The sequence below is a fragment of the Petaurus breviceps genome, unplaced genomic scaffold, assembly GCF_028583685.1.
Source record: "Petaurus breviceps papuanus isolate PSGF00001 unplaced genomic scaffold, PetGlider_PUasm1.0 428, whole genome shotgun sequence".
Lineage (NCBI taxonomy): Eukaryota > Metazoa > Chordata > Mammalia > Diprotodontia > Petauridae > Petaurus > Petaurus breviceps.
In genome coordinates, this window is record NW_027186331.1 from 213,051 (window position 1) to 239,969 (window position 26,919).

Genomic DNA, 26,919 nt, shown 5'->3' on the forward strand with positions numbered 1-26,919 from the left:
TTGCCCATTGACCTTTTACTTTCTCTTTGGTGTTTATGGGTTGAGAAGTCAGGAAACCAACACAGCTGCTAGTGATTCACTCTACTTAAGTCTGCTCCAGCTGCCAATGGTCAGGGACGCCCTGGTGCTAGAACCACTCAGCTCATATGGGACTGTGCCTGGCTCCCAGCATGATGTGATAGACCCTTCCTGTTGGCCTGCCAGGCTGCCTTCAGTGGAAGATTTGTTTCTCTCTGTCATTTTGTGGATTCCGTATCTCTAAAATTTGTTTAATCATTTTTTTACATGTCTTGGAAGTTATTGGAGTGGTAGCCCATGCCAAGTTCGTGCTTTTACTCTGCTATCTTGGCTCCTCCCCCTTTTCTCTTTTCTCTATCTCTTCTTGGACACATACACACTCATTTCTTCATTTGTTTTTTCATCTACACCTCAAACTTTATACGATCATGCATTTAGAGACCTCTGAAAGACTCTTCATCTTGCAGAGATGAAACAAGTCAAGAGAAAGGAAAGTACCTGTCCTCATGTCACACAGTTAAGAATCCCAAACAGAAAAATCATCACAGAATTATGGCTATAATTCCCCACAGGGCCAGACTTAGCAGGCTCTGAAGTCTCTCTCTGATTATAAGCAATAATAATTGGTTTGTGATGATTTCATGATTGTCTTTTGCGACATTAACCTCAAGAGATTAGGAATGTGTCCCTAAGCACCCCCAGCTTTCCTCAGTGAGCCAGCATGCATTAATCATACACTAATTCATCTAAAACCTTCTCCAAACCACATTTTCGGCCAATACACTGTGTTCCCAAAGATTATTTCCTAACTTCCCTTCCCTAGCATGAATGCAGGCTTTTTTGTGCATAAACACTCATGAAAGGCAAGGTCATTGTTCTTCTCTCTCTCCTCCCATCACATGGACCCTGATCTACCCTTTATCATGTCTCCCTATCAGCAGCAAAACTCAGAGGATCACACTGATCATAGAGTCCAATACCTTCATTTTACAGATGAAGAAACTGATGTTCAGAGACATTGAAATGTTTGCTTGAGATCACACATGGAGTAGTTCTAAGAAATGGGATTTGAATCCAGACTCTCTGACTCCAGAACCAGTTAGCTAATAAACATTTATTATTCACCTACTATGTGCCAGGAATTATGCTAAGTATTCATGGTACAAAAAAAAGCAAAAATTCCTCATCCTCAAGGAGCTCACAGTCTAATGGGGGAGAGACAACATGCAAACAACCAGGCACAAACAAGCTGTATACAGGATAATTGGAGATCATAAGCAGAGGGAACACCCTGGGACTGAGGGTGTTGGGGAAGGCTTCCTGTAGAAGGTTAAATGTTAGCTGCTGTTTGAAGGAGGACAGGGAGGGCAATAGGAGGAAGGAGAACATTCCCAGCATAGGGGATAATCAGAGAAAATGCCCAGAGCCTAGAGATGGAGAGTCTTGTTCCTGGGACAGCCAGGAGGCCAGGGTCACTGGATAGAAGAGGACATAGATGGGATGGGCAGTGGGAGAAGACTGGAGAGGCAGGAGGGGTCCAGGTGATGAAGGGCTTTGAATGCCAAACAGCATTTGCAGTTGATCCTGGAGGCAATGGGGAGCCACTGGGGTTTATTGAATAGGGGGTGCCATGGTTGTACCCATACGTTGGGAAAATCACTTTAGTGGGTGAATGGAGGTTGGATTGGAGAGAGACTTGACATGGGCTGAGCCTCCAGAGCTACTGCAATAGTCCAGGCATGAGGTGCTGAGGGTCTGTACCACAGGGTAGCAGTGTTGGAGGAGAGAAGGGACTCTGAGAGATGCTGCACAGGTGAAATAGACAGGCCTTGGCACCAGCGTGGATTTGGCAGGGTGAGAGGAAGTGAGGAATCCAGGCTGACGGCTCAGATGGGAGCCTGAGGGACTGGGCACAGGGGGCTGTCTTCTACAGCAGTAGGGATACAAAGATCAAGTGAGGAGGTTTCAGCATAAAGGAGACGTAGGCGTGTTTGTAGAAAATGAGCCAATAAACAGGGAAGAATAGGAGATAATCAAAATAGTGAGGGTGACAAAGTGTTGGAAGAGATGGGATGGGCTCACTTGAGCAGGTGGAGGGGTTAACCTTGGTAAGCAGTAAGGTCACTTCAGGCTTCAAGGAGGAGGAAGTAGCAGAAGGCACTTGAGTGATAGGAGATGAAGAAGAGGGGAGAAGAGGGAGCTCAGAAGGAATGGCTTCCATTTTATTCTATAAAAATGTGATTCTTAAGGTTCTCAGCTGAAGAGACTGGGGGAACAGGAACAATGGGAGGTTTGAAGAGGGGTGAAAATGTCTGGAAGAGCCACTTTGGGAGCAGGAGCAGGAGATGTTAAGGGTGGTATAGAAGGATTGCCAAGCAGCAGTGAGGGCCCAGCTGAGGTTGTGTAATAAAAATTTGAAGTGACCTGGTCAGAACAGTTTCGTAATGTTTTCCACTTTCCTCCAGCAGCACATATGCAGGAGGGTGTGGAAGGTGGAAGTGACCTGTGGCTTAGGTGTGGCAGGGCACACTCAGCAAAATCATACTTTCTCTGCCATGATCCATTTCTCCCCTTTGGTCCATTGCTGTGCTTTGGCCAGCGAAAACAACAGCAACAAACCACCTCACTGTCTGAGGGACCATATGCCAAATTCCTGTTTGCAACATTATCAGGAGGTGATTGTCCATCTTCTGATTGAATATCTCCTGTGATGGGAAACTCACTAACTACCTCCTAAGCTATCCATCCTGGTACAAGAATTCTGGGTAGTTCTAAAGCTAGAACATTGTTTCTTACACTGAGCTGAAGGCTGCTTACTTGGAACTTCTACTCATTGCTTGAAATGAGGCCACATTCCCTCCATAGGCAGGGTCACCTTTTAACTTGAGTAAGGGAACCATCCACACCTTCTGTTTCTCTGGCAGGTGATTGCTCAGTGGTGCCTCTCAAGAAAGAACCTGTCCCATGTGAAGGCTGGTTGCATCTTGTGTGCCTACCTAAAGCTGCTCCACCTCTTCCTCATGTTGATGCCTGGTATGATCAGCCACATTCTCTTCCCAGGTAAGTCTTCCCTGGTATCTGCTTACCCTCTGGGCTTTGGAAACACTGCGAAGGTCCAAGTGTTGACTATACATCTTATCTCCCTCCTGGTCAGTAATGACGATTATTTCTAGGGACTTAGTAGATGCTGATCAGTTGAGTTCCAGATAACTGAGGTTTTCCTCACTGGATATCTGTGGGGTTATTTTGTTATATTGTTTAAGGAGTCAAGGACTAAATGTTCTCCCAGAACATAAGGTTCTGGGGAAAGGACTCTCTTTCTGATTTAATATAATGACAACCACCACCCAAACCTGCTGTCTAAACTCTGGCTCAGGGGAGAATTCTTTTTTTTTTGGAGGGCAATTGGGGTTAAGTGACTTGCCCAAGGTCACATGGCTAGTTTTTATGTTAAGTGTCTGAGGCCGAATTTGAACTCAGGTCCTCCTGACTCCAGGGCTGGTGCTATACTCACTGCGCCACTTGGCCGCCCTCAGGGGAGAAGTCTTAACCAATCAAAAATCAGAAGAAATCATAAAAGACAAAATAAACAATATGTAGAACACAAAATTCAGTGACTTTTGTTGAAACTAATTCCTATGGAAATAGTATAAAAAGAGAAACTTCACAATGAGAAAAATAATTGAATCAAATGTGATTGATTAAAGTTTCATATACAAACTATGTAGGGGAATAACACAAAACTCATTCCCTATTAAAGAAATTGTCAAATAATATAAGTAAACAGTTTTTCAAGAGAAGAATTTCCAACTATGAATGACTATTTGAAAATATGCTCTAAATCCGTAAGATTAAGACAATGTAAATTAAAATAGCTCTTGATTTTTATATCAAATCATGAGAAATGACAAAGATGACAGAAAATGGGAATAATCAATGGAAGAGAGACTGGGTCAAGACAGGTATGCATAAAGTCTTGGTGGAGCTATGAATCCAACCATTCTGGAGAGAAGTTTTTAAATCATGCAAGAAAATGACCAAACTGTCCATATCCTTTGACTCAGCAATTTCTCAGCTAAGTATAGTCCCCAAGAAGGTCAATGGCCCAGATAAAGGTTCACAACACAACAAAATATTTGGAGCAGCACTTTTGTGCTGGTTGGCTGCTGTCCGTCATTCTTGAAGAGGACCAAAATGGCATCACTATGTTGGGGGCAAGTTACAGTGTGTCTGATTGGACCAATATGAGCTCAGAATGCCCTGCCATGGATCAGCCACAAGTAGTCCATATAAACACCGGAGTGTGTGCATCTCATGCTTCTTTGGAGCTACTACAATTCTGCTTCCCTCAGAGAGCACAATGCCTTTTTTGATGCCATGCACTTCTTTGCCAGAGTCTCCCATGTCATGCAATTGATTACAAAGTTCTTCAGAAAGACTTTGAGGGCATCCTTGTATTGCGTCTTCTGACCACCATCTGAGCACTTGCCTTGTGTGAGTTCTCTATGAAACAATCTTTTAGGCAAGCGTACATTTGACATTTGAATAACATGGCCAGCCCATTGGAGTGACATTATGTGCAGTAGAGTTTGATTGCTTGGCAGTTTAGCTCCAGAAAGGACCTCAGTGCCTGGTACTTTATCCTGCCAGGCGATTTTCAGAATCTTTCCAATTCAAGTCAAAGGGAAGTGATTCCGTTTCCTGGCATGGTACTGGCATATTGTTCAGGTTCCACAGGCATGCAACAATGACGGCAGGACAATGGCACCATAGAACTTCAGTTTGGTAGGCAGTCTAATGCCTCTTCTCTCTCACACTTTTGTCTGGAGCCTCCCAAACACTGAATAGCTCTGGAAAAGTGTGCATCAACCTCATCATCTATGTGCACATGCCTGAAGAGCACATTGCCAAGTGCTCGGTAGCATTCATAATTTCTCCATTTGGATAACTGAGGGTTCTACGTGTGGATGGTGTGGTGCTGGCTGGTGGAGAGCCTTTGTTTTCTTGATGTTAATTGTTAGGCCAAAATTAGCACAAGTAGCAGAGAATCAGTTCATACTTTGTTACTTCTCAGTCTCAGAGGTTGCTTTGAATGCATGATCATCTGCAAGCAAAAAGTCACATATCAACTCTCCCTCTGCTTTAGTCTGGTTGTAAATAATTTGCCATCAGTGCGATAGCTAACCTTGATGACACTTTCATCTTTATCTAAGGCATCTGACAGCATTGCAGAAAACAATGCTTAGAAGCATAGGAGCAAGCACACAGCTCTGCTTCACACCATTGATGACTGGGAGAGTGGGAAAGCATCATCCATATACAGGACCTGAACAAGTATGCTGTCATGGAATTGACAAGCAATACTTATGAACTTCTCTGAGCAACCAAATTTTGATATAATTTTCCGTAAGCCCTCATAAGTATCAGTATCAAAAGCTTTATGACTAAACAAGAATTAGAGAACATTATAAAATGTAAAATGGATAATTTTGACTACATGAAATTGAAAAGTTTCTGTACAAAGAAAGCCAATGTAACCAAGATTAAGAGGGAGGTGGGAAATTGGGAAAGAATCTTTACAACCTATGTCTCTAACAAAGGACTCATTTCTAAAATATACAGAGAATTGAGTCAAATTTATAAGAATACAAGTCATTCCCCAATTGATAAATGGTCAAAGGATATGAACAGGCAATTTTTAGAGAAAGAAATTAAAGTTATCTATAAGCACATGAAGAAATGCTCTAATTCACTATTGATTAGAGAAATGCAAATCAAAACAACTCTGAGGTACCACATCTCACCAGTCAGATTGGCTAAGATGACAAAACAGGAAAATGACAAATGCTGGAGAGGATGTGGGCAAACTGGAACACTAATGCATTACTGGTGGAGTTGTTAACTGATCCAGCCTTTCTGGAGAGCAATCTGGAATTATGCCCAAAGGGTCATAAATACTTTCATACCCTTTGATCCAGCAATACCACTCCTAGGGTTATATCCCAAAGAGATCATAGAAATGAGAGAAAGACCCATATGTACAAAAATGTTTATAGCAGCTCTTTTTGTGGTAGCAAAGAATTGGAAATTAAGGGGGTGCCCATCAATTGGGGAATGGCTGAACAAGTTGTCATATATGCATGTTATGGAATACTATTGTGCTATAAGAAACGAGGAGCAGACGGTCTTCATATTTACCTGGAGAATTTTAAAAGAACTGATGCTGAGTGAGAAGAGTAGAACCAGGAGAAATTTGTACACAATTACAGACACAACGTATGTGTGATGACCAACTTTGATAGACTGGACTCTTCTCAGCAATGCAGTGATATAAGTCAACCCCCAAAGACTCATGATGGAGAGAAATATGTGCATCCAGAGAAAGAACTAGAAAGAACTAAATTTATATCCAGGTGGAAGCAGAATACCTGATCTTTTTCCTTCTCCTATTTGGTTTTATGTCCTCTTTACCATTTTTCATTCCAGCTGGTACAATCCGTCCTTATAACCTGACTAATGTATAATGTGAAAGTATTTACAGATCCTGTACTTGACTATAAGCCTCCATGGGGGGGAGAGGGGAAGGAGGGGAAGGAGGGGGACAGAATGTGAAACTCAAGGAATTGTGGAATTGAATCCTGTAACCTAAAATGAAACAAACAAATTAATAAAATAAAATAAATGCCAGTGGCTCCCTATTGCCTCCAGGATCAAATACAAAATGCTCTCTTTGACATTCAAATCCCTTCATAACTTCTCCCTGTCCAGTCTTCTTACACCTTACTCCCCTACATGTTCTCTTTGATCCAGTGACCCTGATCTCTTGGCTGTTCAATGAACAAGATCCTCCATTTCTCACCTCTGTGCATTCTCTATGGCTGTCCGCCCACGCCTGGAACTCAACTGCATCTGCTGAACTCCTTGGCTTCACTTAAGTCCCAACTAAAGTTCTCCCTTCTTCTGTAAACCTTCCCCAATAGTCCTTAATCCTAGTGCCTTCCATCATTTCCTACTGAATTTTCTTTCCACATATTTGCTTGCATGTTGTCTCTCCCCATTAGATTGTAAGTTTCTTGTAAGAATATTAAATAAAAGTCCTTCCTAATTTCGCAGCAGCTTCATTACTGGACTTATCGTTCCTTGTTCAATCTTGGTGAAGGGGCAGAAAGTTTTGGTTTTTTTTAAATCTCCAGAAATGATTGTGATGTAATAAATCAAATGACAAGCATTAATTAAGTGCCTACTATGTGCCAAGTAGTGTGATGGTTTTGAGAATGTAAACTCAAAAATAAGTCAGTCTTCAAGGAGTATAACAAGGAGAGAAATAAAAATGTGTTTTTAAAATATCCATTTAAGAGTCGACATCCTGGGAGAGCTCAATGAAAAGTGGGAAGCAGAGGGACAGGATTTTGTGCCCCAGTTCTCCCACTGGGCACATGTCTTAAGAGGGTGACTTCTACTCGGGAGCTGCCAAGCAGAATGTCCTGGCCCCAGGTGAAGCTTCTTGTCGCCCTCTTTTGCCTTCCCTGGCTTCCTTTTGGTCTCAGCTAAAATCTACCTTTTGCAAGCTTGCCAGTGCTTGATGCCAGTGCTCTGTTAATTATCTCCAATTGTTTCTGCATATAGCTCATTTTTCTAGAGTTGTTTGCATGTCACCTCCCTGATCAGACTGTGAGATCCTTGACTGTAGGGGTTGTTTTTCTCTTTTATTCTGTTCCTAGTTCAGAAATGTATACTGGTCAACTCAAATGCTATTTTTATTTTTTTATTTTTTATTTCCATTTTGAAGGGCAGGGCAATCGAGGTTAAGTAACTTGCCCAAGGTCGCACAGCTTGTGTTAAGTATCTGAGGCTGAATTTGAACTCAGGTTCTCCTGACTCCAGGGCCAGTGCTATATAGCCGCACCTCCAAATATTTTTGATGAAACAGCTGATTAATTTGTTTCTCCTTAGCCCCATATAATTTTTATGTCACTTACAGACATCAAGTAATTAATATAACATTTTGTTTCAGCTTAAGAAAGTTATACTTCATTCTTCTTAAGAGAGATGCTAAAAGTTTAAGGGTAAACAGAGCTACACAGGCTTAAACCCATCTCCGGGGTGGCTATGTGGCACAGTGAATAGACCACCCACCCTGCAGTTAGGGCGACCTGCATTCAAATCCAGCCTCAGATACTTGACACACTTTCTAGCCACGTGTCCTTAGGCAAGTCACTTAACCCCAACTGCCCTTCCTGCCCTCCAAAAAACAAAAACAAGAAACTTGGGTCTGTTTTATATGTTAAAACACATGAATGAGCAATGAGTGCAGAACTGAGTCAAAAAGCTTTGCAATCACCAGCAAAGGTCATTAGGTATGTTTTGGCGCTTTCTGGTAGCTTGTGCAATAGTTGCTAGATAGATAACAAGCAGTCATTTCTAGCCCTGGAATTTCTTTATATACATCTTTTGCTCTTGTCTGGACTCTTTTCTTGTAAGTTTTTCTGGGAAAAGTAAGCTAAGCTCTGATCCTTTGCAAGGCTCCTAAAGCTGTAATTGGACTATATGTGTAGCGGTCAGTGGTATTCCCATTCTTTGCTAATAGATTGTGATGCCTTTTGCTAAGAAATACATTCGTGTCTGAGAGTAAGCTGGTGAAGTTCCTTGCTACTAATTCATGCCCAGATCCTTTTTCAAAGCATTGGAGCTTTGGGCATTACTTTTATACTATTTTGTTCTTTGTGATAATTCCTGTAGCTCGTTGTGAATGGAGAATTCCAATTATCTCAGGGTCTTCAAATTTCCGCTCTCCAGATTTAATCATCTCTAAATTTCATTCCTTACTTTGATTGATCTAGCATTAGAAATGGAGTTATTTTTCATGTTTGCCCTGTGCCACTTGGCCACTTGGTGTTGTGTGACTTGGACCTAAAGGTACCATTAAAAACATGCAGTGAGCCCTAGCCTACGGTGGCTGAGATCTGTTTCCATTTTTGTTATAAGATAAGCCTGATGCATAATGAAAGTATTTCTGTTCATAAGTCACTTTACGGACATTGCTGCTTTTCTGGCTCTCATGCTCAGCCATTAATACTGAAGCACTTCTAGCCCATAGGATATTGCACTTTTTAATTTGTCCTGATGTAATCTTGCTTTGGGGGCAGCTGGTGGCTAAGTGGATAGAGTACTGGGTCTGGAGGCAGGAAGACCCAAGTTCAAATGCAGCTTCACACACTTCCTAGCTCTGTGATCCTGGGCAAGTCCCTTAACTTCTGATTTCCTGACAAAATGCATCCACTGGATTCACTGGAGAAGGAAATGGTAAACTATCTGGGTGACCTTGGGTAGTATCTTTGCCAAGAAAACTCCAAATGAGGACACAAAGAGTTAGTCAGGATTTAACAACAACAATAATCTTGCTTTATTTGAACTAAAGAAGTAAGAGAAGCTATCTATCATGCTAAGCTTACAACAGTTTTACTTAAGAGCAGCCTACAACCCTAGATAACCCCATCTATTTCTTCCATTCCTCCTGCTGGCTGGGGGACTAGCCCAATCAGTGATGTCTCCAGAGCCTAATTTAGGAGAAGTCCAGGATTCTGGCCACACCTTCACATCTACTTTAACAGTCTCAGTGCCCATGTACATTCCCTTGGCTGGCATTCCACCTACTTTGCTGTTCCAACCACTTTCTGACATGGATTTTGAGGGATTTTTCATTATCATCAAATGTTTCCCATGATTTCCTGGACATTTCAAGGACAGGCTACAAACTTAAGGTTCATGTTGTTCATAGACATCATATCCAACATACTCAAAATCCCCAAACTACAAGAAATGAAAAGTTGTCAAAGTATGGAGACCTGGATGAGGAGACCCAAGTCATCTGGGTACAAGACAGGGGATAAGTCATAGTTATTTTCCTATCTGCACAGAGTTACAACAAGGCTGCTTTCAGTGAGCCTACAGAGGAAGAGCGGACAATCCAGTGCTTTTATTGAACTACAAGACGTTATTTTTAGCTACCTGGACAATTTTTTATGGAATATTATTTCCAGGTCTGTTTCTATTTCTGATAGCCATTAGAAAGGATAGGAAGAATACTAATAAATAAATAAATAATAAAAGTAATAAGGATAGAGCCCAAACCTGGGAGTATAGGGCATTCCCAGAAGGGGGCAGTCCCTTTATCAAGGCAGGTCAGCACATTCCCTTTAATTTATAGGCTTAAAGGAGTGCCTAGGGCAGTGTTCTCCAAGTTTTTATGTTTGTGTAAAAAAATGTATGTACTCACTCATGTACCTGGATGCGTATTCATACATTAAAGACGTGCTTTGTTGTCATTTGTCATTTTCCGTTATACCCAACCCTTTGAGAAGCCAACAGGGGTTTTCTTGGCAAAGATTTTGGACTGGTATGTCATTTTCTCCTCTGGTTCACTGGACAGATGATGAAACTGAGGCAAATGGGATTAAGTGACTTGCCCAACGTCAGCCAAATAGTAAGCTTCCATTCGATACCCTACTCTTCTATCACATGTATAAAATGTACACAAAAAATAAAATTAATACAATGAGATGAAAATTAAATAATAATTGGCCTTAGAGTCAATAGCGGCCATTGGAGTTTATTGAATACAGAAGTGACAGTCAGGCTTGTGCTTTAGAAAGTCATTTTTTCAGCTCAGGGGAGGATGATGTGGAGTGGAGAGAGACCAATTATGTTATTGAAGAGTTTGGGAAAGAGGTGACGAAGACCAGAGTTGAGTGTGTGGTGTGTCACTGCTGGCTTCTTGAATTGGGACAAAGTGGGGGGGGGGGGGGGGGGATTCAAGACATACAGAAAAACGAGTGATAAGATTTGGCCACTGGTTGGCTACATTGGGTGAGTGGGCATAAGCAGTTGAGGGCGACACCAAGGTTGTGAGCTGGAGTGACTGGGAGGATGCTGATGTCCTTGAGAGTAATAGGAAGATTTGGATGAGGGAAGGGTTTGGGGGAAGAGATAATATAATGAGGTATGTGATGCAACCCAGCCCCAGCCCAAATTCACAGTGTGTCTAGAGGTATCTGACTTCCTCAGTCACTACATGAAAGAGCAGATCCTGTCAGCTAAGGGACACCTGCAGCAAAGGGGTCTGCGGGAGCAAGTGTGGGTATACCTTTAGGTCCCTTGGTCCCCTTTGTTTTAAGCCTTTAAGAGAAGGCAGGGGAAGCCAGGGGTAAGAAGGGGCAAAGCCAGGGGAGTGTTGAGCTTTAATGGCTGAAGAGGAGTTGCTGAGTGGTGTTGGAGACAAGGCCACAATTGACTGTCATAAGAACCTTGGAATGTGACTAATCTTCCTGCCTTTCCCTTGATTTTATGCCATCGTGCTCTTGGCATCAGGCTTATAGCATTAAAAAGCAAGTGACTTGTCCAGGGTCACACAGTCAGTTTATCAGTCAGACCCCGAGCCCAGATGTTCCTCTTCTCGGCTGTAGCTATCTAGCCATGCTTTCTCACTATTATAATTATAATTATCATTACAATAAAGATATTTCTTTTCATTATTAATAACCAGCATTTATGTAGCACTAAAGATTTGCAAAGTGCTTTATATTATGTCATTTAATTAGGGGGAAAAGATACACACACAGATAAAGATCTTGCCCAATACAATTGGTTGATGCACTGGTGAGGGAGGGGCAAAGGGGCACACTGAAAAGCTTCGGAATGGCCACGGGAGGCTTCAAGGATGGGGAAGGGCCTTGAGGCCATACTCTTAGAGGATCCACTGAAGGAAATGGCAATTCTTAGCCTGGTGAAGAGAAAGCTCATGGGATCTGTGTTCAGGTATCTGAAAGGTTGCCATGGGGAGGAGGAATGAACTTTGCTCTGCCAGGACCCAGGAGGACACCACAGGGAGCCAGGGGGTAAAGTGGCAAAGAGGCTGATTTTGACTTGATATCAGAAAGAACTTCCTGACATCAAAGAGCACTGTCCCAAAGAGGACGGGGCTGCCCCTAAGGGAGGTGGGAGGGCAGGCTCTGCCTCCCTGGGGACCTTTGAGCAGGGGCTAGAGGTTTTAGAGGTGATCCTTGATCTACCTCATAGAATTAAAACACGATGAGAGTGACCAGGACGTATTCTGAGGACCCCGTTCCATGAGGCTCCATTTGGCATCCCCTTGTCCAGGGAGGTACAAGCTGCTGTAAGATCAGGAGAGTTCTCGCTGGTCAGCATCGGGGGCTCAAGTGAGAGTTTAATTCTGTCGGCATTGCCGCGTCCCCCTCCCCAACCAATTTAATTCCGATGATAATGAGTCTCAACGAGCCTGAAGGGACCAGTCCTTTGGTCTAGACTATTGCTATGAAATTTACCCTCCCCCAAACCTTATCCCCCACATCCCTTCAATCCTGGGAAGCACTCCCCCTTCTCCCTCCGCAGTCCTCCAGACAGACCTGTTAACTTTCACGGGCCACAAGCTGAGGAAGTTTCCCCGTTCCTTCACCCCCTCTACCCCAAAACTGGGAAAGACACACTCCGGGCCACCTGGGTTCTCCCCTCCTCCCCTCTGCCCTTCTTCCATTCCCCCTCGGGATCCTGCCCTCCTTCTCTGCCCTCCCCTCGGCGAACCAGATCGAGGCTGATCATTAACTCGGATTGCAGACCGAGCCTTGGCACAGGGGCTATAAAGAGGCAGGGATCGAGTCCCGGGACCGCACGGGACGGTCTGTCTGTGGGTGAGGACCCGCCTGCGAGGACTAGGAAAAAACAGAAGCCGCTGCTGCCACCATGGACGTCACCGTGAGCCCCAGCGTCTCTGCCGGGACCCCCGCGCCTCCCCCCGCGTCCGACCGCATCAAGAATGCCGCGGACATCTCAGTCATTGTCATCTACTTCGTAATGGTCATCGCCGTGGGGCTGTGGGTACGTGGGGACCCAGGCCAAGGACAAGGGAAGGGACTGGTGGGCATAACGGGGAGGAGACAAGGGGACTGAACTTGGAGCTCTTTCACTTACTACAACGCTTACTACCTGGGGCACAAGCCCTCTGGGCCTCCGTTTCTCCAACTGTAAAATGAAAGAGATGGACTTCTGCCTCTGACATCTCCCCTCCTAATGCCCCTCCTGTTTGTAACAGTCCGTGTTCTAAGGTCATCGTGCTTGGCCATCCTCTGTTCCAAAGTCCCCTCAGCTCTAATATTCAGTAAGTCTATTCTTGCACAGGGGAGTTTTAGGAAATGAAGCAGAGGTGGGGAAACTGAGACAGTGTCATCAATGTATTCCAGTGTCAGCTGGCGTGCTGTGTCCTTCTCCCCTTCTTCAACAGGGGACAGGACAAGGCATTCAATATGCCAGACCATTGAAGAGAAACAGAAGAAAAATGGGTCCTGTCTCAAGTATTCAGCACAGTGGGGTAGAAAGACCTGTTTAAGTGTCTGATTTTCTAATTGCAGCTTTGTGGGACCTTGAATAAGTGTCTTCCCCTCTAGGAACCTCAGTTTCTTCACGTGTAAAATGAGGAAAAATCTTTTCTATACCATCTATCTTGAAGTCTTAAGGGAAGGGCTACCATAAATCATTGAGCTTCGTGGAAAAGGGAGGTATTCAAGTTTCTCCTTCAGACCTCAGTTTTCTCATCTGTAAAATGAAGAAGAGAAATCATGCTCTTCCTAGTGAGGTGAGCTGGCTCCAGAAAGTGTTGCCTTCTGCCTCACTGGAGGTGTTCAAATGAAGGTTGAATGACTGCTTGGGATCAGAGATTTGTGAAGGGTGGTCATCTAGTACAAACCTCTCATTTTACAAATGGGCAAACTGAGGCCAGAGGTAAAGTGATGTGACCAGAATAATAGATAGATAATAAATATCAGGGCTGGAATTTTATTCCAAGTGTTTCAACTGCAATCTAATGCTCTTTCCACATTAGAACATAACTGACCCACCCCTACCTTAGGCTAGGATCTCCAGGTAAAAGATGCTGCACCTTATTATTATGAGGTCCATCTGCTCCTCATTTCTTATAGCACAATAGTATTCCATTCATATTCATATACCACAACTTGTTTAGAATTCCCCAATTGATGGGCATCCCCTTGATTTCCAATTCTTTGCCACCACAAAAAGTGCTGCTATAAATATTTTTGTACATAAGAGTCCTTTTCCCACTTGCATGATCCCTTTGGGATACAACCCTAGAAGGGGGTATTGCTGTGTCAAAGAGCATGCACATTTTTATAGCCCTTTGGGCATAATTCTAAATTGCTCAACAGAATGGTTGGATCAATTCACAACTCCACCAACAATGCATTAGTGTTCCAATACATCTCTTAATTTTTTTAAGGTAATTATCCCATCATGTTCAACTCACACCCATGTCCTCTGTCTATGTATATTTCTTCTAATGGTCTCAGTGATGAAAAAAGATTTTAAGAGTTATAAGTTTCATTTTCCCACATAGGAATATAAACAGTTTAACCTTATTGAATCCCATATTGTTTCTCTTTCCTGTTTATTATTTTGTGCTTTTCTTGAGTCCTGTATTTGATTTATTATTATTTTTAATTATTCAAATTTATTTAAACTTGAATACAAAATAAGAAAAAAATGGCATGTACAGAGCAGAACATGAGAGCATTGAAATATAAAGTAACAAATTTCCATTTCAAGGAAACCTATATAATAAGTCCTATGCATTATTTTCTAAGCTGTCCATATTTTCTTTGCTTCCTTGTAGGTTTATTTTGTCCTCCTCTGTGCACCTTTTACTCTATTTTCCCCATTTATCCATCGCATCCCCACTGAGAAGGATACAATGAAACATGGATATATTTGTATGAGTATACATACATCGATAGCCATAAACATATATACACATACAAACTCATACACATATATGTAAGACCGTGCTATGCTTATTTCTGCTTGTCATCTCTTTCTCTGAAGATGGATAACATCTTCCTTAATAAGTTCAAGTCTTTCCACATTTTTATAAATGCAACCAGATTATCATTTTCTATACCACAAAAACATTCTGGTCCTGTCACATTCTTTCTGAGAGATTGTCTATGAGAATTTTTACTTCCAATTGTCTACATTCCCTCTATTCTTGGCTATGTAAGTTTTATTTTTAGAGGAAAATTTTAATTGAAAATAATCAAAATTATCCATTTTACATTTCAGCACTGCTCTTACCTTACAATATGGTTTATGGTCTGATACTGTAGAACCTAGTTCCTTCACATCTTTCCTCTCTGGTTTCCTTGAAGTTCCTGACCCTCTGCTCTTCTAAATGAACCCTGTTATTATTTTTTCTAAGATAATATTTTAGAAATTTAATTGGAATGGCAACGTAGAGTCTTGCATTTGAAAGTAAGATTTTCTATTCAGCTCTGATCCTTTCATCAGGAACACTTGAAAGAGTTTTTTTCTATTTGTATCTTTATATAATCGTCATTGAGTATTCATTTTTTCCCTGAAGGATTACACTCATTTTTACTGGGTAGGTGATTCTTTGATGTAATCCTAGAACTTTTGCCTTCCAGAATATCATTTTCAAAGCCCTCCAGTCCTTTAATGTAGAAACTACAAAACCTCGGGTTATTTTAATTTGCGGCTCAATAATATTTGAATTGTTTCTTTTTGGTTGCCTGAAATATTTTTTCTTGACCTGGAAGCTCTGGAATTTGGCTAAAATATGACCAGGAGTTTTCAATTTTAGTATCTCTTTCAGGAGGTGATCAGCATATTCTTTCAATTCTATTTTACACTATGGTTCTAGGATATCAGGGCAGTCTTTCTTGACAATTACTTTAAAGATGATGTCTAGCTTTTTTTTTTCTCACAACTTTCAGGTAGTCCAATAATATTTAAAAGAACTCTCCTGGATCTATTTTCCAGTTCAGTTGTTTTTCCAATGAGACATTTCATATTTTCTTCTATTTTTAACATTTTCAAAATTTTGTTTTATTGTTTCTTATTATTTCATAAAGTCATTAGCTTCCACCTACCCAATTCTAATTTTTAAGGAATTATTTTTTCTGGGAGCTTTTCTACTTGGCAAATTCTACTTTTAAAGACATTCTTTTCTTCAGTGAATTTTTGTACCTCTTTGCCCATATGATCAATTTTTCTTTTCAGGGCATTCTCCTCTTCACTGGATTTTTGTGTCTCTTTTATCATTTGACCTCTTCTACTTTTTAAGGTGTTATCTTCTTCAGTATTTTTGTGCCTCCTTTACCACACTATTGACTTTTTTTCATTATTTTCTTGCATCTCTCTATTTTCTCTTCCCATTTTTTCCTCTACCTCTTTTTCTTGATTTTAAAAATCCTTTTTGAGCTCTTCCAAGACCTGAGACCAATTCATATTTTTCTTTGAGGCTTTTAGTGCAGCAGTTTTGACTATGTTGTCTTCTTCCAAGTTTGTGTTTTAATCTTCTCTGCCACCATAATAATTTTCTATATGCAGGTACTTTTCCTGCTGTATTCCTAATTTTCCAGCCTATGTCTTCACTTTTAATTCCATGCTAAAGTGGGGCTCTGCTTCCAGAATGGAGAAATTGTGTCTAGAACTCTTTTTTACTCCCAGAATTTCTCCTGGAGTTGTCAGGCAGCAAGCTCTACCAATTATTTCTTGGTCCTTTCTGGAGCCACACTGGCTCTCATATAGATGACCATCTTCCAGGTGAAGGATGAGATGACTAAGGAGGACTCTAGCAAGAATCTTGCCAACAGTGACTAAGAGAGAGACCCCTCTGTGATTGTTACATGGCAATCTATTTCATTTACCGCTACAGAAATGGATGGTGGAGGCATCCTTGAACACCTGAAGGATAACCTGATCTTGATACATAACCTGGAAATTTCTATCTATCTTTTGTATGAGCAGTTGCCTTGTAAATCTCAGCTGGAACAAAGTCAGCACCAGGTGCTTTGCCACACAAGAGGAACCTAATGGTATTCAAAACCTCTTCTTCAATTGGAATTTCAGGAAAAGTATTGCCTCCAAGCTGAGGTAGACAGTCAATGGCTTTCACATTGATTGGATATTATCTGTTGAGAACTCTATGGAAGTGTTCAGTCCACTTCTCCAGGATTATGTTCTTGTCACTAATCAATCTGGATCCATCAGCACTGAGTAGTTGTGATGCACCATAGGATTTTGACCCATAAATAGCCTCCAGTGCATCATTAAAGTGCCTTGGATTGTCATTATCAGCATAAAACTGAATTTCATCTGCTTTCTTATGGAGTCAAGAATCATGTCTCTCTCTAAGCTTCTCTTGACCTTTACTTTTGATGGTGTTAAATACTGCCTTTTTAGAGCTAGATGACCTCTTCTGCTGGGAAACCCTATGGAGTTCTCATTTTTCACTTAGCTTCGGAATTTTCTCATAATTTTCATCAAATCAATTTTAGTTTTTGCGAGTGTTCTGGCCCAGGTGAGTAATGTGGTGTTATACACCAAAATCTCTGAAAGGCACCCACTTCTTTTCTACTACACTGTTGCCAACTGTGTGTTGGCTCAACTTTCCCTTCAAGTTAGCAATGATGTCTTCCACCTCAGAGCAGTACTCTAATCTGTTGACATTCAATTTTCTGGTAGTTTCCTAGCCTTCTTTCCACTTTTTTAATGGTAACATTCAGAATGGAGAGGATGAGTGTGTGATCGGTCCAACACTCTGCACCACAAATCACCATCATCACTCTCAGATCCTGTCTGACTTTTCTCCTTATAATGATAGTCTATTAAATGCCAATGTTTGCTGTGAGGGTGCCTCCTTGAACCTTTATTGCATTTAGGTCAATGGAAGACAGTGTTGGTGATGGGAAGGTCATGAGATGCACAAGTTTTCAGTAGTAAGTGACCATTGCTCTTGCTGGGCCTGACCCTATTCCTTCCATGGACTTCCTACCACGTTTGGTCCATTAAAAATAAAGACAGTGTAAAACAAAGGTCTTCTCAGAGTGAAGGTTCTACCTTGCACAGCTAAGATTTGAGTCTCAAAAGAGTCCAGGGAAACAAATAGGGGGAGGTGAGGACAGGAAGAAATCCAGTTATGGGGACAGCCAACGAAAAGGTACAGAACTGGTCCGGTTTGATAAACAGCAGGGAGGCCAGTGCAGTTGGAGAGGAACAAAGTCTAAGGCTTAAAAGTGTCAGAGGAGATGGGACAGGTCATGTAGGGTTAGAAATGCCAAAAAGAAGACTTCTTATTTCATCCCAGAGGTAATAAGGACTGAGCCACCCAGGTAGAAGTCAGACATCTTCCTAACAACCCCAGCAGCAACTAATCTTTACGTAACGTAGCCTCACATTTGTTCATCTGAAATTTGTCAGAGCAAAGTGCTTCTTACAAGGGCTTTGCTCTTTTCACTATATAGATAATTTAAACCTGTTTGAGGAGAAAAGAGACCAGAGCTGGGAAGGGAGGCTGGACTGGGTGACTCCTTCTGAGTCCTAAGATTCAGTGAAGCCATATTGGGAGAGAGTGTAGGTCCAGGAATCAGAAGAACCCAAGTTCAAATGTGGTCACAGACCCTTACTAGCTGCGTGACCCTGGGCAAGTCACTTAACCCTATTGCCTCAGTTTTCTCATCTGCAAAATTAGCTGGAAAAGGCAATGGCAAACCACTCCAGGATCTTTGCCAAGAAAATCCCAAATAAGGTCATGAAAGGTCAGACAGAACTAATTGGTCAAATAACAAATACTGAGATTTGGTCATAGCACAATATGACTACATGATGGTGGAGAAAATCTCTCTTTACTTCTTTTGGGGGTCACCTCTCAGTAGTCTGTGTGCCAACTCTAATGTGTCTTCAGCTCTTATATCATGTGTCCTGTTTGCTTCTTTCTACCCAGGCCACACTGAAGACCAGTCGAAAGACAGTAGGAGGCTTCTTCCTGGCTGGCAGGGACATGGTGTGGTGGCCAGTGAGTATATTCCACTCTTTTCTCTTGTTATTTATTTGAACAGTGGCTTTCTATACCCTCTCTCAGTCTTCATACTCAGAAAGCCCGAAGCTCAGCAGAGGACCAGTTCGGGTCTGAAATAATAGAGAAGAAAGGCTGGGTTTCCCTTTGGAACTCACCCCAAGCTCTGCTCACTTCTCTTTAATGTACTTCTTTAGAATACAAGTGAAGTACAAGGGAAAGGAGCTTTGGGATCTTGCCCAGAGACCAGGAGAGGAATAAAGGTGGGAAAGAATGAGATGTAATTGAGAGAGACACTGAGTGAGGATTCCAGTGGGTTCCGATCCCTTCCTCTGCTCCCTCTTCAGTGTTATTTCTTGGTCTGAAATTTTTCAGGCCCTATCATGGACTCAACAAAAAGATGAATGAAAATAGGGGTCATATGAGAGCTTAGTAGACCAAGACCCAGTGGCAGGTAGAAGACTGGCCAGGGCAGAAAGGAGAAGTAACCTGTTCTTATTGTAGAGTGGAGGGGGCCAACTTGCCAAGCACCATTAAGAGTCCCAAGAAAAGAAGTGTTGGAATCCCATCTCTGCTACTACTGAGCTGTGTGACCAAGGGCAGGAACCCTCCTCTCTCTGGGTCTTAGATTCCCCTCCGTAAAATTAGACAGTTGGATTAGATATTCTCAATGGTCCCATCTCATTCTCAAATCCATGATTCAGCCTTCCTATAAAAGTCTCTGATGTTTCACAGTCTGATGTCAGCATGTTCTTCCTCTCCTTTCCAGATCGGTGCCTCTCTCTTTGCCAGTAACATTGGCAGTGTCAGTTTTGTGGGACTGGCTGGGACTGGTGCAGCCTCAGGAATTGCTATTGCTGTGCTTGAGACAAACGTACGTGATACATCTGCTGTGTTTCCTCTCTTTTTTCAATTAGGGGTTATTTTAATAGCAACAATCCTTTGTATTTCCCTAGCACCATTAAGACTTACAAAGCACTTTGACTCATCAGCCCTCTGGGATAGGCTATACAAGTACTATTACCCCCATTTTACAGATCTCATTTTGTTGTTCAGTCAATCATGTCTGACTCTCCATGACACATGGACCATTGTATATCAGGCCCCACTATCCTCCATGATCTCCTGAAGCCTGTCCAAGTTCATAGTCATTGTTTCCATGACACTATCCATCCATCTCATCCCCTGACATTCCCATTCCTCTTTGCCTTCAATCTTTCCCAACACCCAGGTCTTTTCTAATTGGTCCCATCTTTTCTTTGTGTGGCCAAAGTATTTGATGATTTTCTCTTAAACCTACCCCAACATACACAGGAGAGCTCCTTCTTAACCTAAGGGAATCCATTTAGCCAGTCAGTCAACAAGAATATATTAGGAAGTTACTGTGTGCCAGGCTCTGTGCTGACTGCCGAGGTTCCAAAGGAACTCATTTTATTACAAGGAGACAGCAGCAGCTGACTAGATCCATCCAAAATATATAGGGAGTAGAGGGGAGACAATGGCAAACAGGGTGGCCCTAGTGGAGGTGGGGGCAACTTGGGAGGGAGGAGGCCCAAGAAGAGCCTCAGACAGAAGGCGAGACTTGAACTAAGTCTCCGGGGATGTCAGAGCTGGGGATGAGAAGGGAGAGAGTTTCTGGTGTGGGGGACAAGCCAGGGAAAATGCTTGGAGCTGGAGGGTGGGGTGTTGAGTGTGACACTTGGTCCATTTCTTCTGCTGTAACAGAAGGGAGGTGGACCATGTGGATTCTGAAATCCCTAATAGCTCTTATTTTAAAATGACCTTCTTTTTATTTTTTAAAATGATATCCTTTTTCTTATAACACCTTCATCATTCAGTATATCTCACCTCCTCCTCCACCCACATAATGAGAATAAAATAGGAGACAACATTCAGGAAAACCAAGCAACATATCGGTCAGCCTCACAGTGTATGCACTGTTCCTCACCCATAGTTCCCTTCCTCTACAAACAAGGAGGGAGAGAGATGCATTCTCCTATTTCTTTTTGGGGACCAAGGTTGGCCAGGTCACCACATTCAGTTGGGATTTTTTCTGCTTTTCCCCATGATTCTATGATCTTCAGGCTTCAGATTCAGCTCTCTCTTCCCCACCTCAGAGTTTCCTCAGTCTGAGGGAATTTATCCTCTCGGCCTTGGGCTTTAATCCTCCTGTGCCTCAGCTTCTTCCTCCATAAAAAGAGGGGACTGGATTAGATGACTTTAGAAATCCCTTCCAGCTTCAAACCCATGATTTTATGAGCCAACATTGAAAGCTGTTGGCAAATCCTTGACATTCTCTGCCTCAGTCTCAACTGTAAAATGCAATACTGAATCATGTAACCATATAGTATGCATTGTAAACAAGTCATTACATGCACACAGTCCTGCCGACACATGCTGGACTTTCTGACAATGGTTGACATGCATGCCTTGCAACACTTGCTTAAGACCTGTCAGCACACTTGACCATTGATTGGATATAACTTGCCTTTAGTGTGTTTATTTGTAGAATAATGTAATCACTATAACTTTGACTCTGTTACACTACAGGTCAATATGTATAAAAGGTTTTTCAAAATTTTCTTCTCTTCTCTCCTTATATTTCCACCATCCCCTTATTTTTATTCAATGCCCCCCAATTGCACCCGAGGCTACTAGTACCCCCCAGATCATTCCAGTGCCCCCAAGGAGGTGGTGTCTCCCACTTTGGGAACCTATGAACCTAGTCCAATCCTTTCCTTTTACAGAAGAGGAAACTGAGACTCAGAGAAAGTTAAAGGGCTAGGCCAAGGTCTAACGTGTTCCTCCTTCCAGAGATTGCTCGAGTTTTAATAGGGGAGCCTTCATGGTTCAGTTATGTTTCATTGTATACAACTCTTCATGACTCCATTTGGGGTTTTCTTCACAAAGATAATGGAATAGTTTGCCATTTCCTCTTTCAGCTCATTTTACTGTGTCTGTAAGTGTCTGAGGTCAGATCTGAACTCCTTGGGAGGATTAGTCTTCCTGATTTCAAGCCCAGTGCTCTTTCTGCTGTGCCACTTAGCTGCCCAGGGGAGTCTCAAAGACTCCCTATGAAACACAAAAAATGTCACACTCAAAGGAATGGCTTTCTCAAGGTGGGACCCATTTTGGCCTCATTGATTAAAGCTGTAAGAGAGTTCTTTCTTGACAGCCATATTTCCCAATGTCCCTTTAAATGATGTCATGTGAGTGTCAGGTAAATAGCGGGGAGAAACCCAGGATCTTGGAGAATTGCATTGGTTGGGCAGGACCAGTGAGAAGATAAGCCTGATTCCTATGTGGTCTTTCCTTGGTTTCTTACAGGGCTTGCTATTGTTGCTGGTCCTAGGCTGGATCTTTGTCCCCATTTACATCAAGGCTGGGGTGAGTACCCAAGGGGAGGAGCTATCTCTTCCAAAATCCTGCACCCTCAATTCTCCATACAACACACTTGAAAGGCTATTTGCTCATTTTCACATAATGCTTCAAAATTCACAAATTTCTTTAGTTACAACAACACTGGAAGATGCATTGAATGTGAGGTTTTATTTTATCTTCTAAATTTCATAAATGAGGCCACTGAGACCCAGAGAAGTCACATTACTTTCCCAAGGTCTCATGAGGGGCAAGTCTTGCACTGTGGTCCCTGGTTCCAAATCCTGTGTTGGGATGATGCCTTCCCCCTCTAGCATCAGGGGAATGAAATTAGCTTGGCTTCTGACACAATGCTTCAGAAAGGTCCCTATTCACCCAGTCCCAGTACCCAATGTTCCCATAATGCTTTGGGGTGCAGTGTGATTTTTGCTTCTTCCTACCTGTGCAGGTGGTGACCATGCCTGAGTACCTGATGAAGAGATTTGGAGGAAGGAGGATTCAGATCTTCTTCTCTGCCCTTTCCCTCTTCTCATGTATAATCACAAAAATCTCAGTGAGTTCATGTTACCTCTGCATTTTTGTAGAATGTAAGTTCCCTGAGGCAGGTGCTGACTCCTTGCCTGGCACAGTTCCTGGCACAGAGTATGTGCTTGATAAATGTTTCTTGAATTGAATATGGGGGTTGTTACCAAATATAAAAAGCCTGATGTTAGAGAGCTGGGAGTTATCATTGGTGGTCTGGTTATGTGAGCTTCATAGAAAGAAGAATGCTAAAATAAGGAAGGAGGAGATGTCTCTGGTCCTCAAGGTGGACTGGTTTATTGAGGGATTCGATAATTGAATCTCGTGGGCTCTGTGATCTCTCTCACAATGTAGACAGCCCCCAAGCCTGTTAGCACTGAGGCTAGGAAAACAATGGAGATTGCTACAGGTGAGCAGCATGTGGAGTGGTTTGCTATTTCCTTCTCCAGATTATTTTACAGATGAGGAAATTGAGGCAAACAGGTTAAGTGACTTGCCCAGGGTCACACAACTAGGAAGAGTCTGAGGCCTGATTTTAACTAAGGAATATGAGTCTTCCTGACTCCAGGGCCAACACCCTATCTATTGCACCATCTAGCTGCTCTTGTCTGGAAGACCCAAGTTGAAATCCAGCTTCAGACACATACCAACTATGTGACCCCAGGTAAGTTACTTAACCACTACCTTACTTTCCTCAAATTGTAAAATGAAGATCATGATAACACATACCTCACAGAGTTGTCATGATCTAACATAATAATATTTGTAAAGACTCTGCACAGTGTTTGGCCCATTTTTGTTGCTGTTGTATTGTAGATTAGCTGCGTCTGACTCTTTGTGATCCCCTTTGGGGTTTTCTTGGCAGATATTGGCGTGGTTTCCCATTTCCTTCTCCAGCTCATTTTATAGATGAGGAAACTGAGGCAACCAGGGTTAAGTGACTTGTCCAGGGTCATGCATCCTGAGGCCAGATTTTAATTCAGATCCCCTTGATTCCAGGGCCAGCACCTTATCCACTAAGCCACCAAGTTGCCCTTATTTGGCCTATAGTGAGTACTTAATAATGCTTCTTCTCTTCTTGATGATAAGATGTCTCTATTTCTAGTAAGATAAATATCAATAAACATAAGTCACATAGCCAAAAGCTCTTTGGGAAGTTCTCAGTAATTTTGAAGAGTGTAAATTGCTCTGAGACCAAAGGGTTTGAGAACTGCTGGTCCAGATAATATCCAAGGTCCCATCTCGTCTTCATAAGCACTGCACTCAGACACAACTAGGGGCAAAGTTGCAGCTGTTAGGAGTTTCCAAGAATGATGAGGCACAGCTTTTAACCTCTCTCTGTTTAGTCTAGAGAGGAAGATGAGACTAAGGTCCCTTTCAGTTTAGACAGACTCTGAGTCTATGAATACACAAACTTAGTCCAGATAGTAAGGGGACATGCAAATAATTGCTGAAAGTTTCTTGGAGGATGAACTGTCCAGCAGAAGGGTTTTAATTTTCTCTTCTAAACTGGAAAAAAATGTCAGAATTTTCAAGGAGAGACAGATTGAGGCTATGTCAGGGAAAGCTTCCTAATACAGCTGTCCCAAAGTGGGATGGGTATCCTATCAGATTCTCTATCAAGGCTTAGCTCAGTTGTTGGCTCCTTCACAAAGTTTTCCTTGATTTCTCCCTCAAATATTCCCAGTATACTTTGCCTGGATCTCTTGCTTGCCCCCCATCTCATATTTTACTTATATGCATGTCCACCATCCTCAACTAGACTGCAGATGGAAACCCTTTCATTTCAGTCTTTGGATCCCAGGAGCTGAACACACAGTCAGAGCTTAATAAATGTTCATTGTATTGAATAGAAAATGGGCTCCCCATCCCTTGGAGCAGAGGCTGGATCACCACTTACTGGAGATGTTCATAGGGGGCACCCTTGATCAGTACAAGTCAGGCAGTCAATATGCATTTGTTAAGTGCCTACTATGTGCCAGGTATTGTGGTAAGTGCAAGTTAAAATAAACAGCCTCTGAGGTCCCTTCCAACTGTGGAAGCCTGTGCTTCTGTGGCTAGGGTGGTAGCAAGCTCTCTGCCCTTTCCCTTGGCTGGACCAGGGGTATTGGATTCAGGTCTGGGCACCATAATTTATGAAGGACCTCAGTAATCTAGCCAGTGTCCAGAGGATAAGCATCAGAAGGACAGTGAGAGGATCACAGGGGTAGGAACATCTCTGAGGATAAAATCAGAGAGAGCCTTTTGGGAGAGGTGGCACCCAAGCTACATGCTGATAGGGAATATGAGAGGCAAGGCAATCCATTCCACATTGGAAGCCTTTGGTTATTAAGGAGTTTTTCCTACAAAGTGCAATGTAACATTACAGGGTAAGAAGGCAGAAACAGCAGAGTCAGGACACCCTATGAAGTGATAGCCCCTCCCACTTCTGCCCTAGTCACAGGCATCCATGTCATGTGCTGGGAACTCAGACTACAGAGGCAGAAATGAAGCAGTGCTCTACCTCACAGAACTCAGGTTCTATCAGAGGAAATGAGGAGTACACTCATTTGAAAGACAGAAGAAGCATTAGCGTTGTCCAGCTTGGCCCAGTAGGCAGAAACAGGAAGAATGGGGGGAAGTTACAGAGAGATAGATGTTGGGGTGATAGAGGGAATAACAATTTAAGAGTTAGAGCTGTCCCAAAGGGGAATGCGGTGTCTCTGGGCAGAGCAGAGGAGAGCACTTGAATGGTCCGTTGAGATGGTGGTTAGCATTCAGGAATGACAAGACCTCAACCTTCTTGGTGCGCTGGTCCCCTTGGGTGGTCAGTGTCATGAAGCCTTTGGACCCCTTCTCAGACTCAGCTTATGTAATGCATAACATGAGATGCATAAGGTTACAAAGGAAAACCATCCACCCATCTATATTTCTATCTATCTTTATATCTATCTGTCTATCTATCTATCTTTATATCTATCTATCTTTCTATCTATCTGTCATTAATAGATCCCAGATTAAGAGACCCTGGTATATCAGTTGAACTCGGTGGCTGCCAAGGTCCCATGAATTCTTCCTCCCTGGCATTCTGGTCAGAGGTAAAACTTGAAATAGGCTCCAGCATAGGTGGTAGGACATGAGTAGGGAGAGAGGGGAGAGCAAGGGAGACATTCTGAGCAAAGTTGTGCCTCTTGGCACAAAAGACAAGATGATACTCTGAAGCCCCTTCCAGTTTTGGGGCTAAACGTTATGAGCAGATGTGAGATGGTGGGAGTGAGATCGGGGCGGGGAGGTGCTTGGTGTCCCTGGAGCTGAGGGTTCATTGTGGGGAGGAGGAGTGGTAAGAGTGGAGAGAGGCAGGTGAGGCCAGATTGTGGGAGGCCGTGAATGGCAGCTCCCACTGATAATGTTGGAGTGGCAGCCACACATATGGAAGTTTGCCCTTGCCTCAGCTAGTGGTGAGAGGTTTTAATAGCTGTTAATCTCAAAGACATGACCTTTTGTTCACTTTTTTCTGCCGAGTGATAAGACATTCTCATCGGGTTTACTAATTAAGCCACAAATTCCAATGTGACTTTAACCTTTTCAAAGCATCATCTAGAGCTGGCAAGGCCCCAAATGTCCACTGTTTCTTGTCCTTTTTCAGATAAGGGGAAAGGTAGAGACCAGGACTTCATCCAAGGTCACACAGCATAGGCAGAATCAAAGGAGGTTTATTTGGGAGCGCCCATCAAATGGTGAAGACACTGCACTTGAGACCTTGAACTTGGGTCTCAAAGGCTTAAATCTTTATATCTTGACCCTGTCACTCCCTGGTTGTGGGATCTTGGCCAAGTCACTGCATCTCTCTCAGACTCAGTTTCCTCTTCTAACAAATATGGAGCTGGCACCTGAGGATCTATGGTTTTTGTTTTTCTCTCTCTTCAGACATGCAGAGTTGGGAAATAAAAGTAGGAATGTTATTTCCCAGGACAGAGAGAACCTTACAAATGCTTTAGCTGCAATTGACATTTCAAAGGTCAGTGATAAGTGGGTGATGGAGGGACCAGTAATGAACTTCTAATCACAATGTCATAATTTTCAGAATGGGATCAGGACTTGGCCAGAACCCAAAGAACAGCAGG

The 26,919-nt window shown here is 42.6% G+C and overlaps 1 protein-coding gene across 4 annotated transcripts in view; it reads left to right on the top strand.

Moving 5' to 3' along the window:
* Positions 1 to 12,774: 12,774 nt before the first annotated feature.
* Positions 12,775 to 26,919, top strand: part of LOC138171360 (solute carrier family 5 member 4-like) — a 42,865-nt gene continuing 28,720 nt past the window's right edge. For all 4 annotated transcript variants that reach the window (XM_069100802.1, XM_069100804.1, XM_069100805.1 and 1 more), the window contains exons 1-5: positions 12,775 to 12,909; positions 18,845 to 18,916; positions 19,686 to 19,790; positions 22,244 to 22,303; positions 22,743 to 22,847. In XM_069100802.1, the coding sequence (XP_068956903.1) occupies positions 12,775 to 12,909; positions 18,845 to 18,916; positions 19,686 to 19,790; positions 22,244 to 22,303; positions 22,743 to 22,847 (477 nt within the window). The remainder of the gene's footprint in view (positions 12,910 to 18,844; positions 18,917 to 19,685; positions 19,791 to 22,243; positions 22,304 to 22,742; positions 22,848 to 26,919) is intronic.